Source organism: Passer montanus, unplaced genomic scaffold (assembly GCF_014805655.1).
Source record: "Passer montanus isolate IOZ18808 unplaced genomic scaffold, ASM1480565v1 scaffold18, whole genome shotgun sequence".
Classification (NCBI taxonomy): Eukaryota; Metazoa; Chordata; class Aves; order Passeriformes; family Passeridae; genus Passer; species Passer montanus.
This window is the reverse complement of record NW_024365381.1, coordinates 5,821,397-5,836,721: the sequence shown is the minus strand read 5'-3', so window position 1 is coordinate 5,836,721 and position 15,325 is coordinate 5,821,397. Positions and strand designations below refer to the sequence as shown.

The 15,325-nt window shown below is 35.2% G+C and overlaps 1 protein-coding gene across 8 annotated transcripts in view; it reads right to left on the bottom strand.

Moving 5' to 3' along the window:
- Positions 1–15,325, bottom strand: part of RYR3 (ryanodine receptor 3) — a 193,441-nt gene extending 178,116 nt beyond the window's left edge. For 7 of the 8 annotated variants that reach the window (XM_039705015.1, XM_039705018.1, XM_039705016.1 and 4 more), the window contains exon 1: positions 15,185–15,325. In XM_039705015.1, the coding sequence (XP_039560949.1) occupies positions 15,185–15,235 (51 nt within the window). In that variant the 5' untranslated portion in view covers positions 15,236–15,325. The remainder of the gene's footprint in view (positions 1–15,184) is intronic. The other variant, XM_039705020.1, reaches the window with a different exon arrangement.

Below are 15,325 nucleotides of genomic sequence, written 5' to 3'. Positions count from 1 at the left end.
ATTCCACTCTGAAGCTGAAGAAGAAAAATACCTAATTATTTGCAATTTTCCATTAAGAGCAAGCAACCTCCTGGTAAGACCCACCATTTTTACGAGTCATGCATTAAAATATTAATAAAATCCTGCATTTTCTTATAACTCCATGATAGTTCTTATAACATCAAACAACAAGAGACAGCATGACAGTTGTTCTCACTCTGTTTTTTACACCCTCAGGTAGAGCTAAAGGGGAAATGGGTATGAACTGGTGTGTCAGTCTCTCCTTGAGAATTTTCACTATTAATGCATATTCACAGTGACTGAATATAAAAATTCTTTGTCTCCCCAGTCAACTCCATGCCCAGATCTCCTTTTTTTCTTCACTATGACATTGCTACCCTTCCTGTCAAAGAAAAAAATCCATCTCTGTGGGATAATTGTACCTTAAGCTTTTCCTTCTTATCCCATCCCAATTATATCGTTTACAATTCATCCTTCTGCTGTCCCCAAAAATCAGATTCATTTTCCAGATGCAACAAGCCAATATTTACACAGTTGAGAGTGACACTGATTATTCATTTCAGAGCTGTGCAAGCCTGGGTGCCTAGTGGTATTCTACAAATCAAGTAGAGCAACTATCAAAAATTTTTACTATTTGTAAAATAGTAACATTTTACTATTTGTATTTTAGCAAACTAGGGAATTAGTGTTCTTTGGCTACAAGTTGCATAGTTCTCTTATTTATTAGTATTCTATCTTATGTTGGTTAATGATGCTCTCATTTCCCACGCTGATTACTCCACGTACTCAGGCTTTCTCCTTTTTTTGAGTTGGTGTGTTTCTTGTTCCAGTGGTCACAATCTCCCCCTGCTGGAATTACCTTTTAGACTGTTGGAGCCCATTTCAGCACAATTGCTGGGTTGGTTTTATTGGTTTCTTCCTTACCTTGGGAGCTCTGCCAGGTGGTCTATAAATTCTGCATTCTTTGTGTCCACTTTCGATGGGCATCCGACTTCCTAAGCCTGGTTAACCTCCCACTAGGTCTGAGATTGCTGAAGCATGTCCAGCTCTGTACCTTAACAAGGTAATTTGTGTTTCTAACTCATGGACATCACTTGGAGCTCGCTTGTTAGCTGCTCTCACAGATTAAATCTCGCTTCTTGTTGATTAGGCTTGAAAGCATTAAAAAAAATCAAAAATCAAAGAACATAATTTCTTAAGGGGATATTCCACATTTTACAACACTTACTTTAGATGCCATCCCTTCAGTCAAGTAAATTCCATTTCTGTTACGTTTGTGGTACTAATCACAAGTGCCCATCTACAAAACATTCAGGTTAGGGGCTTGTTTTAGATTTTGGTTGGGGATACATCTATAATCTCCCACAGATGGTAATTCCCTGCAGAGGAAACCCACTAGAATTTTCTGATTTGTTTGAATGTTTGTTTGTTTGCTCTTGTGGTTTCACCTGTTTCATTTAACTTTTATTTAAAACCTTCATTTTGCAGTGTAGTATTTAAAATGTGTTATGATTCCTGTTCATACTGACCATTCCTTGTACACTCACCTACAGCCTGTCCATCCACACATCTACTTTGTGTCAGGGAATGTATTGTTTTCTTACATTTATAAACAAGTAGATCCTAGCCTTTAGCTGAGTGCAACAGAATAAAAATCAAAACTATTCAAAAAAAAAGCAAAATAGTTTCTTGCTGAGACAGTCTGTATACTTGTGTTATATCACAGGTACTATTTTGCTTACTCAGATTAAAACCACAGTTTGAATAACAGCTGCAAACATTAAGAGAGTACTTCAAAGCACATTAATTAGGCTAAAACAGGGGTTTTAATCATGGCTCACTTGAGATGGTTTAAGATAATTCTTTCAAAATTGGCCATCATTAGACAACTGGACTGAAATTACTACTTCTCATTGCAACATGAGAAGTGGTTGTTCTACTTCTTTAATGCTGAGTCAAATCTTAATATAAAAGGCATAGAAATTAAATATGCAATTGGATTTTTTTAATTGAATTGCAGATGCAGTAGATCTCTCTTTCTGCATCTACAGGCTCTCATATTTAGAACATTTACCTTCTAATTACTATTTAGCAACAGTACACTCTCACCACATATAACTACAAACAACTGACTGTTACACACAGCTATAACATTTTGTCAAGTGCTACGTATGAGCCTTACACTAACTCGTAAATGGCTGAAAACAAGACCTGCAGCCAATGATTCAAGCACAGCTAATTGTCACAAGAGCCCTGAAAACTATGTATGTACTAGACAGAAAGTGACCAGAGTGAATATGCATATAGAATATGGTAACAGGAGAAGAAATACTTGGCAAGAAACAGGTGCTGCCATTGCTTCAGACCTCTATTTTAGGACAGATGAACATTGCTCAGCATTGTCTAAGATAGCATTTCTGCAAATATTGTAACACTTCACCTTCCATATCCCCACCCCAACCCCCCAAATGCTGACAAATCCATTTGTAATTATCCTATAATAAAACCACCAACCTCAAAAAACCCAAACAGCAGTCATATGTACCAAGAATCCTGACTACTTAAATATCTGCTTGAACACAAGGGGGTATAAATTATTTTTGGGATGCCGTCTCAAAGAAAACTGCAGTTGCATGGTGACGTGTTCAGATGAGAGCTAAGTCAGCACTGCTAAAAGCTCACTACTTTTGCCATGTTTATATAATATTACAGGATCACAGAATTAACTAGGTTGAGATCATCAAGTCCAGCCCATGACCAAACACCACCTTGTCAAGTGGTCCCTGGCACCAAGGGCCACATCCAGTCCTTCCTTAAGCACCTCCAGGGATGGTGACTCCACCACCTGCCTGGGCAGCCCATTCCCATGCCTAAACACCTTTTCTGTGAAGAATTTCTTCCTAATGTTCTATTTCTAGTTTTCAGAAAATAACAACTATGTTTTTGCCTCTGTCCTCTGCAGTTGCATTTAAGAGGAATAGTTCTGTGACTTCTATTGTAACAGCAGCAAGCAGTTTTTATTGTTGCTGTGAAAACACCTGGCTTAAGAAATGACAGAAAGAGAAAACAGAGTACACAGAAGCTGATATCTGCTTCTGGTGTTCTGATACAGGTGCATTATGCAGCTAGCTGATAGAATGTTTCCTTACAGCAGTAGTGCTGGAGATTTAAGGGATGCACAGAAGAGACTGAGTATTGTTAAGTGATGTTGCCTGGAAGTAGCCTGAGGTCAGGATAATCTGCCATCAACTCCCATTTTATCATTGGGTGTCTGTTTAGTTTGTTTTAGAAAAACAAAAAGAGACAGAGATGTGAAAAGATAAAAGTAGTAATCAGGACACAGTTAAGTTGCATGAACACATGATAGAACTGTGTAATAATGTGATTAATTTTCTAAATAGCACTAGAAATATTCTATGGATGTCATGGACTATCTGTAGCAGAATATCACCGTTCATCTTTTTTTTTTTTCCTTGCTGACTTATGCTCTCCCTCCCCCTCCATTTTTTACATCATGGTGAACACATTTCACCCTTTAGAATGTTGTGATTTATGAATTCTAAATGGTCTTCATATTGGCAACAGAAAGAAAGGTCATATTACCACTCTAATTAGCAAGTTAAGCTTCATAAACTGGCCCTTACTTCGTCAGTGATGTTATTTAAGCCTAAGGTCAACCTTGAGAGAAGCTGGCCTAGGAAGATGCCTGGTAGAAAAAAAATGTGTCTTTCGAACAAAAATAAACTTCTGCCATGAAATTCAATTTACCTGCTCTGAATTAATCTAGACTCTTCCATATACCACCAAGCTTCCTGAATTTCAAATAAATCACAAAAATCTGTACTTCCTTGTTCAGCTTCTCTCAAGGTTGGTGTATTTTCAATAGCAAGGCACCAGTGGATACATTATTACAGCTTACTGCTTGTGACATGCAAATATCAGCTATGATGAGAAATAACAACTATACTCTGGTTAGCAGTAAAAGGTCATTAGCAAGAGCTTCTGCAACTCATCTGCAGTTAGGCTACCTAGGCCATTCACAATGAGTCATCAAATGTTGGCTTTTCAAACAAAAAAATTTACAAAAGCCTTAGTAAGAAAAGCATTTTCCCTTCTGATAAAATTCTCTTCCTTAATAAAGATATTTTTTTAACGTTATCAATATATTTTCATATTTTTGTATTAATATATTTTAAATGCTGGTGATGTCCTTTTTTTCTTATTTGAGGAAGCTCTTTACTATCTAACTCAGCAAATCAGTGTGTCTACTGGAAGAACAATCTGGCTGAATAAAAAATATTTGCAATTTATGACATATATTGTAACAAATTGTTTTGGACCTTACCATTTGTTTAGGGCTAGCTGATTACTGACTTAACTTCTCTTAACTTTCAACATGATACAAGCATACCACAAGGCATCATTAATTTGTGCAAAAAGGAAATCAGATGCAAAATGTATAAATTAAAGAATTCTGAAACTCAGGCTGATTTGTGTGATTAAAGCAAAGGGATTCTTCTCCAGGCCAGCTTTGATATACTAAATTTTTACTATTTCACACATGAAACTGAAGCAACAATGGAAACCTTCACATCACTGGTGAAGGATATAATCTCATGTACTATCGAGTAACACTGTCATATTTCCTTCTGTGAAACTTTGTCCACTAAGCTTGTCTTTGCAGTGCAGCTTAAAGTCACTATTAGAAAACCATTAGTCTTGAAAGAGAGTCATAAGAGTTGCTGACTTTTTCTTCTATTATAAAACACAAATTTATATTAACATACTACTCTTATTGAAGTTTTTTTTGTAAATTCTATTATAGTTGTTTTTACCATATATGTACAAATCAACTTTTTTCCATCTCTATAGAATCAAAATATTAGGAAAAAAGCTTTAATCTATGCAAAAGACACATCAACATCATTATTTTACAAAAGGATATATCAACAGCATTATTAAGAGAAACATAAGAAGAAAATATTATGGGTCTAATTAAATAAAAAATTGAAGATAAAAATACAATCCAAATATTCTAAACTTATAGTACCTGGCACAATATGAGATGCAATGTCACTTAATTGTACCAGTGGAAATATTTTGGATCTGTACAAGATACAAAATTTTACCTCATTCCATTTCATGGAAGAAATTTTAAAATATTTAGGGATATCTTGAGCAAAACTACAATAAACTTAGTAAATAAATCTTGAATAAAACCAAATACTTAGGGCAAATATGGATAATCAGCATCCACAGTGACTGAAGGAAGAGGTGTTGATTGACAGGATTACTTTAAAAAGTTTTAACAGGAAAAATTTTACTAAAATTTATATATTTAACAGGGCTTTATTGAAACTTTCAAAATAATAATCAATGATAAGTGATCCAGTGAGAATACCTATCCTTTATAGTCAAGAGTTGCTTGAAGAGTTATTATTGAGGTAGTACTGGGTATTCCAGCACTCAGCTCTTTTATTCACTCACACAACAGAGATACTTTAAAGATGGGGTCAGTTTGACATTGCCTTAGAGAGTCACCTAGGATCCAGTATAGTACACAGAGAAAGTTCTTGACATTTTTTGTAAGCTTTGAGCTAGATTGTTTTCGTTATATTGTGTAACAAAAAATTTAAAAAAACCAAACAAACATTTTTTTAAAAAAAAATCTACCATCCGAGTTGACACATGAGTTATTCAGCCATCAGAAGTGCTAGTCACCCTCAGCCACTTGTAACTTCACCTATTCCAGATTATCTGGACCTATTTCCACACACGGTAACAAAGTAATTAAAATAAACAAAGATTTCCAACAGATCTGCAAACTTTATTAGAAAAGCAAGTAAATAATAACTCACAACTTTTAGAGAAAAGGTTTAGTGTCTGCAAATTAAAAATGTTAATATTTTCCTATGCATTTAAAAAACCTCTTTATTAATTCTAGTATATCAAAGTAGTTAATAAAATAAAGGGCAAATGCAAAGACTTTAATGAAGGTTTGGTACACAATCATCATTAACTTTCCACAGACAAATCAGAAAACCAGATCTTATAAATCCCTATCAGCATTTAATCCTGTAATGGTCAATATGAATGCAGCAAATAATCTTTTGTCCTGTGAATGTTCTTCACAAAACATTGCCTTGCAGCTTGAAATACAAGCATAATATACATGACTAGCCTGAGGTCTCCCAAATTTTAGACCCTACTTTTCCCAGCTTTGGCCACATAGAAACTACAACATCTATTGATTTTGATCTCTTAAAAAGTGCAACAGAAATGGATATGCACTTGAGAAGACAGGCTGGTAAGTTGGAGTTTAATGGAGTTTAATGGGGGTTAATTTTCTTTTAGTCAAAATGTTAACTAACTGTATCAATATTTCTATACAATCTTTATCATCTTCCAAATTATGCAAACTACTGACATTAAGTATCTTTAATATGTATCAGGTGTATTAGTCTTCTGAGAATTTTCCATATACAGAAAAGATGAGGCAGTGAAGCCAATGAACATCAGATGGAGTCTTGGGAAATGGGAGTCATTTGGCCTTGGGCATTCTAGTGAATCATCTGGGACATTAGCACTAGTATATATTCTAAGCTTGATGATCCTTGTACTCCCAGTTGTATGTGGTACTGCTGATGTAGTTCAAAAGCATGTTAAACTTCCAGTGCTATAAATTAATTATGCATCTTCTGTTAAAAAGGTTTTTTCAATTTGCAAGTTGAAATTATATTTTTTGTATAAGTAATTTTAAAATATTTTGTTTAAGCTCCAATTCTTCTTTATTACTTTGTTATTGAAGAGATTTCAAATTGTTGCAATTGTGTCAAGGGAAGCTGGTTTTCTGGCACAAGGTATCAGAGAACATGGTTGAGTGCTGAAGTAGCAGGAATACTCAAGACTGACAGAGATGTTTGCTGTGGACTAAAAACAGCTCAGGCGTGTGCTGACTACTCAGCTCACTGAGGAACTAGCACTTGCTTATTTGGATAAAAGCCCAGTAGAAGGAACAAACTTGATGTTACTACTGAATCTTTCACCTTATGTTGCTGATGTCTTTACTGTTACTTCTGCTGACCGTAGCTGACACTCCTCCCCATGGATGAGATGTGCCAAAAGAGGGAGCTGGAAAAGGGCGTTTACAGGCTGGTCACCAGCTCCTATTCACAGCTGAGCCCCATCTGTGGAGACTGAGCCTTGACTGGCAGCAGGTGTGCAGGGACTGACAAACAGCTCTGGGTGCCTCATACCTAGACACGACCTCAGGCAGATCAAGCAGATCACAATTTTCCTATAGGCTTTTGTAATTCCAATGCATATCCCAACCTTGAGCTACTTTAGACGCACCCTGAGTTGTCACATATTTGCCATTTTCACTTCAGAACATCACTATAAATTCAGAAAGCATGTTTCCAAAAGCTAGTCAAGCACATCAAGTATTTGGGTGGAAAATATCTGCTGAAATTAGAACACACATTCTCTAAAAGTAATATCGGGTGCACAATTTTAGATCTTCCAGCACAAAAACCACTATATCCTACTAAGTTATAGACAGAAGGAATGGTCTGGTGATGTTGTCATGACATTAAAGACAGAATATAAATTTTAAAATTCTATATTGAGAAAATAAAACTCACTGAATTTTCAGAAAGCATGTTTCCAAAAGCTAGTCAAGCACATCAAGTATTTGGGTGGAAAATATCTGCTGAAATTAGAACACACATTCTCTAAAAGTAATATCGGGTGCACAATTTTAGATCTTCCAGCACAAAAACCACTATATCCTACTAAGTTATAGACAGAAGGAATGGTCTGGTGATGTTGTCATGACATTAAAGACAGAATATAAATTTAAAAATTCTATATTGAGAAAATAAACCAAAACACTCATTGAGGCATACATTAATACCTCATGTTTTCCTTCTGAATCTTTTAAAGTGTGTTTATATTACCAATTGTTTTTTTAATTGAGATGATAATTTTACTGCCTTTAGACATCTATGCCTATTATATATCTGCAATGTTACTATGTGTCATTTGGAAAAATGTACATTTTGTGTATGAAGTCAAGAGACACAGAACTTTTAGCTAGTGTCCTGTAACTGAATTCAATATCTTCAAAATAACTGCATGCCAATTTTATTTTTCATCTCCTCCATGCCTGCAACTCTGTTTTAATTTTCAGAATGTGTAGCTAATGCACCTGGCAGCATTTGGCTGTGTGGTCACAGCACTGCCATGGGAACTGAGAAGAGGCAATATTCGCTGCTGGATTTCAATATGAATCATACCCAGTTAGTATGGCATGGGACTAAAGAGCAGAAAACCTACTTGCTGCATTCTATAAAAATACATAACATCACTAACAAATTCACTGTTTATTAATGAAGATATTCATTCCCATTTAGACACCAAAAAGCAGACCACGAGCAGAAGACAAATCCCTACAACAACCACCAGTGTGGCTAGGAGGAAATAGGGACTATATGCTTGGGTATTAATCCAGGATTATTGCATGGTCACAAATCTTATCAAAAGGCTTTTCAGTCACTATCATTCTAAGGCAAGATTGAAGATTTTTGCTTGACTGCAACAAATTTGATATTATTTCCACAGAACTGCATCAACATCAAATGCTAGAAATGTAACTGGGAGAAAAAAAAAGAGGAAAGGAAACTAACAAGCAGTTAGATCTATCCTAGAAGTCAAATCTATCATGAATACATTTAATCTCACAAGTATTTTCCAACAATGCACTGAATTTGAAACATTGTAGTATATGCACTGATTTCTTTTTGAAATAGTATATTTAAAAATTATGCTGTAGAGAAAAGCTGTAGAAAAGCATGATGTTGAGTTCACGTAGTATAATGTTGCTTTGATTTTAACTGATGTAGAATGGTCTAATATGAAGCAACTTGTCGCATATAATTACATATATTCTATTGATATTATATAGAATATATCCATACATATATCACACATATATGTACTATGATTGTATATTGTTTTACAGCACATCTCTGAATTTTACTGATCTACATTCTTGTAGAAAAAATAATAAGATTACTGCTTATTCTACAGATCCATGCTAAATAAAATACAAGAAATGTCTCAAGGAAACTAACCAAACAATGTACCACTTCAAGATCAATGTCAGGACCTTTTGGAAGTGTATTCCTACCTCAGCTACCTTCAATTTGACAGAAGGAAATCTGCCTTCACCTCTGATTAATCATGATGCAACTCTTCATTGTTCACTGTTTTATCTGCAAAAACTCGACTTGCCTTTGCCTCTTTCTGCTCCCCTTTACCTGATCTAGTCTTCCAATACACCATCACCCAGAAAATGCATTTTTCCCAGATTATTTATAACAATTGGGTTTTTTATAAACTTCAAACCATTTTCCTTAAATTAAACATAACAAATTACTGAAGTATTTCCCTTTCCATCTAAACATGGTGCAAAGAACTTTTTCATGCCAGGGGCCTAAAATGGACATTTACATTTATTTCATTCCAAAAGAGAAATTACAATTTAATTGAAAGGCTGTTATAGATATCAAGCAACTGCTCCAATATGTTTGGAGGTTAAAACATGCACTACAGTCTGAAACAATGACTGTTGTCTTTATACTGTGGTAGACCATTTGCTTAAAATTCTGGCTTGAAAAGAGGTTGTAATTGCACAAGATTTATTCTTCATTTTACAAAAAATAAACACAGCATATCACAGCACATGATGCACTGGAAATTTTGTCATATTCTAAATCTTTCCTCAATGTGATCCTACTTTCAGGAGGGAAATAGTCCTAAGCAAAGGATGACAAAAATATTGTGACAAAATAGTGACAAAAATTTTGTGACAAAAATAATAGTGACAAAAATATTCATAAAGTTGAGAACACATGCAGAGAGTAAAAGTGGCAGTTGAATGAATGAAAATAAACTGAGCAACATTATTTACAAAGAAGGACACTACAAGTTCTTAGAAACACAACTCAGGGTAAATTTACAACATTAAGTATGATTTCCATGGTAGAAAATGATGGAAAATAAGAGTGATCATGAATAGTTGTACAGGTGATAGCCTGAAGTTTAAGAATGAAAAACAAGTACATTTGAAAGACTCTTTTTAAATAGAGGAAGAAACATGGTGTAGTTTTTGTTTGGTTTGTTACATAATTTTTGTTGTACTATTTAAAAGCTTCAGAAGTATGAACTTCTACACAACTACAACTGCAGCAACAGGATCAGAAGAGGGAGATTCAATGCACAGAGATGAATAGATAAAGAGATACAGAAATATTTAACTCAAAAATAACTAAACTCCTAATACACACCCGCTCTCAGAAGTAATTCAAGATTTATATAACATTATTCTTCATTTTTACTCCTTTTTTGAAAGGAATTGTCTGACTAATGAACTGCTGTGTCATGAATTGCAGCACATTTCAGTGACAATAGACAAAATGTTCTAATTAATTTGAAAACAATATAGTGCAATACACACAGCTGTTCAAAAAGCACACAGAATTTATTCCAGCTCCCTTAAAAAGGGCATCAGGAAGATTCCATTGATATTATCTCAAGGCATTTCCTATCCTTTCTATGCTTTTCTATAAATTCATGCACAACTCACTGTGATCAGTTTCACATTTTTCCACTTTTTAATTAAGCACTGCTAAAGACTTCTCCCTAGAAATATCTTCCATTATTGTTTGGTATTTGAACATTTGTCCAATATATTTGTTTACAAGTCTTGGTCTGGTGGGTGTTTTATAGGACATATCTGTGCTTTACTGAATCAAACTACAGAGATATTTGTCACAGAATACCAGCATGCAGTTAGTAACACAACTATTAGATACAAAGTTGGACCATTATGGAAAAATTATTTTCAGATCTCCACTTCGTATGTTCTTTATGTCACTAGAAATACACCACTAGGAACACAGATTTGATGAAACAACATATATCAGAAGCATCTAAAAAGAACTAGTTTTATGCCATACAGATCCCTGATAAACTGAAATGGTTTAGTACAACTCTTAGAACTGTTTTTAAGAAGCATCATGATATAATCACTTTTTATATTTATATTTGGCAAGAGTGTAAATGATTGGAGAGGAAAAAACCAAAATCTAATTCACACTATACCTGAGAGTTCATATTGTAAAACAGATTACTTCCCATTTCATTTGTAACATCTGAAGAGGAGAAGACCTCATTTTCAAAAGGTATGGATAGGCATGTGTATCCACAAATAAATTTGTGTATGAGCTGCTCAATCCTCTTTATTATGAGCAGCAACTCAATTCACAAATGATCCTAAAAAGAACTGTAAACTCATTGTGTAAATTTGCATACATGAACAAGATCTTGAAAAAAATTAAAATATTTTTTCTGGGTCTTTGTAACAACAGTAATTTGCTATTTAAGCATAACAGATAATTACAGTCAGTCTATGGAAGAAAACAGTTTCCCATTTCTATCTGTAAATTTTTAGAGTGATTGGAGAGGTTTATGAGAACACTTAAAGTCTTTGAGAGAAGCTGTTAAAAGAGCAAAAGTTAAAGAAGAACCGGTTGGTAAGGCCTTTGTCACTCACAAAAATGAAGGACTAGTAACCAGCTGGGGAAAGAATCACACACACACAGGCACAGGTACAAAGGCATGTGTACACTTATGCCCAGACACACCAGCACAAACAGTATTTAGATTTACAGAAAATGAGGCAAAATTTTGTTGACTAATGAACCGTCACAAAAAAAAAAAAACCCAAAAAAAAAAAAACCAACCAAAACCAAACAAAAAAAGGTATCTCTATTAAAATAAGGAGAAACTCCTTCCATTAACAGCATGAACTTCAGGAACAATGGCAAAGCAATAGACCTTTCAATTAGTGTTACCACCATAATTAGGACTCTAAGGTGGCAAACAACTTTTATATACTTCATTACATTTAAAGTGCTTTGGCAGGGGTGGAACTTCCCCACCACCCTCAACCATGTTGTTAGTTACTGTTGGCAAGTTACTATTTAGGTATTTCTAATGAAAGAAGGCAAAAGGTCTTTGCTCCAAGACAGAGACCACCTCATATTTGAGTAATTCAGCAGCACCAGGAACTTGTGAACATTTTCTGGAGAGGAGAGAACTGTTTCAATTCATCATAGCAGTAAATTCCCAGCAGCTAGGAAAGGCTCAAATGAGAATGCCTTACACTCATTCATTCACATTAAGGGCAAAAAGGTTCTTTCTATATCCCTCAGCATGTTATCTTACATGTATTCCTACCTAACACTGTATAATGTCAACTACATTGATTTCTCGTGTATTCACACCTTAGGAAGGGGTAACAAATAAACAATATGGGAAAATCATCTAAACAAAAGGAAAACTAAACCACAGCAGTATTGCATGTTACACACATGCAACAAGTGCTTTGCTTCTCCCTTCCGTACATGACACGCTGAATATCCAGAGACAAATCCAGAAGGAAACCACCAATTAGAAAAATAGATAAAGAACTCCAAGCATTATTATAAGAAAAGAAAACACCAAAAAGTTCATAACAAAGACACAACAACAGGGTAGCAGTGTAAGAAAAAAATATGTGTGCATATATATTTATTTATGTTCATACTGAACTTAAAAGTGAGAGAAAAAATCAGAACAGAAATTACACTGTATAAATAACACCTTCCTTGAAATGCTGTCATTGCATGTAGAGGCTTTACACAAGCATTGGGACATATTTGAAATGAGTACTGAAGACATACTACTACTAGAACAATGATAATGTTTTTATCCTCTCTGGAATTTGTTCTTTAGGTGTTTCTCATTCCCATTGCTGCCAAACTAATTAAATATAAGGAGTGTTTTGGAACAGAAAGTGACAGTAAAAAGCTTTCCATCAAATCCTATGAATGTACCCACAAGTTACTGCTCCATAGAAACAAATACAGATTTCATCATGATGCATCACCAAGCTTCTTGACCTTTTATATGAGGAAAGAACATAAAAGCGAGACACAAGACTAAACAATTTCATCTGGAAGACAAAAAAGTAATAACCAACAAAAAGTTAAGGACAAAAGGACATTTGTGTTTAAGATAGCAAAAAATATTTTTTAATTTTTAAGGGTTGATTCTCTTGCTTTTTCAAAACAATGCTGTGTAATATCTTTGAATCAAAAGATTTCTAATCTTATTTTATACCTAACCAAGAAAGAGCTATCCCCAAGACAATAAAATATCCTCTAATAATAATTTCTCTCTAAAGACTCAAAAATTAAAATATGGACATCAACATTTTCAAAGGAAGATTCAGCTGCATAAGCCTTGGAAACATTCAGCAGAAATCCAAAAACCCAGAAAATATTTTGATTCAGAGAAGATTCTAATTGATTAACAATGTCACTGCAAGAGTGCCTAAGGACTACTGTACTGTATGTTTGTAAGCTCATGCTGAAATAAAAGCTCTAAGAAATTAGTACTGAAGGTGTATCTCACTGTAGCACTCATATCTAACAAATGTTTCCTTTCTCAGTATACCAAGAAACAATAATTCATCCCTTGCCCTTCAAAGGTGAAGGAAGTTTTATAACGAGAGGAGACAGCAGTAACTAATATGATTATTTAGAGCAAGAAGTAGCTAGAAATTCCAAGAGAAAAATCTAGTCCATTCCCTCCCCTGTAGAAGATTGCCTTGCACTACGTGGAAGGAACACTTCTGCATAGTCTCTCTTTTGCTATTTCCAGTTTTGGCCCACACCCCTACTGAGCACTTCATTTTAACCATTGGGAAGAAGTGCAACAGAGTTACTCTAGCATGAGAATGTGTCCCAGCAGGAGAAATTGCCATCTCATGTAGCACACACAGGCTACCTATGAAAGGGCAAAGCTTCTCACTCCATCGCTGAGGATGGGCTGTTCAGTCAAGGCAACATCCTAGAAAGTGAGAGGGTGAAGGATATACATTTAAAGCTCCAGTCTCAGATTAAAGGCTGGAGTAATCTGCTAAAATATGTACGTCTAAAGAGTGTAGTGGAGGAATGTTGGAAAAGATTTTTCATTGTCATTATCCATCCCCCCCTGTGATGCTAATGACACTTCTTTACACCTAAACAACTTACAGCAACAGCCATCACCTCACTCCAACCTTTATTTCCCATAAATAACTTACTCCAGATTCTCACAAATCAATCTTATAATTTCTTACTTTGGGAACTTAGCATTTTTTATTTCAGTGACTTATTCTTTCAGAGTTGAATCAGCTCTAAAGAAGCTTGTTTCTAGAATATTATTTGTGATGAATGCAAAGTAAAGATAGCATGGAAGGGGAAGGGAATACACACATCTAATAACAGTTTTTCCATGCTAGTTACACAACAACACACTCTTAGTCATGCAGGGTAAATATAAGGAGACACAAGGTGAGACATGAAAAGGATGCTATCCTCTTCCCAAAAATTAATGCATGTACACTACTTGCTTAAAAGTCCAAATCAGTTGTCATACTAGATTTGTGTAAAGCTTTAGGAAAGAATGGTGTGAGGGCTCTTTATAAAAAATTACACCTAGTGGAGGGTATTTCACTAATTAACACCCCTTCCCAAAGAAATGCTTATGTCCTTTAAATATAAGCTTCTTTTAAGTAGAGAAAAGACCCCAAACATTTGCAGAGCCCTGACTTCAACATCTGTTGGTATTCCCTACACACAAGTGTGCTTCTGTGTGCATGTTTATCAGAAGAGGTCATCAGGGGCTTGCTTGGTTTATTCATCATTTTAAGGCACTCCTATTTGCAAAGCTTCTGTTAATGTCAGTGAAATCCAACCCAGACAGAAGTTTCAGAGGTCACATATTTGGCATGCTACATTTAGAAACCCAAGTACAAAGTTGACGGGGACGCTTCAAACACAGGGGATTACAGCGGAAATCAGTCTCCTTATACCAAACTGGCTATTGAGCAGATTCAGCGAAGAACACACTGAGACTGCATGATGCTATTAGAGCTCTTATTCTGGCTTTATTTTATCCACTGACTAAATCAATTCTGTCATTTGGCAAAGCCCAGCACAGAAATAACACTTTATTTTTAATACAACAGAAAAGAAATAGACATGAGGCACAAAATCATGTACTACATGACCTATAAAAAGCAGATACTTACAGTTCGTAGGAACTGTATTTCATCTTCCCCTCCTTCACCCCCTTCAGCCATGGCTCTTGAGGAGTCAGCTCTGCTGAGGCTGATCGCCTCCACCGTCAGCTCACTGCGCTCTGTACTGCTCCTCTCCTATCAGTATTAGCA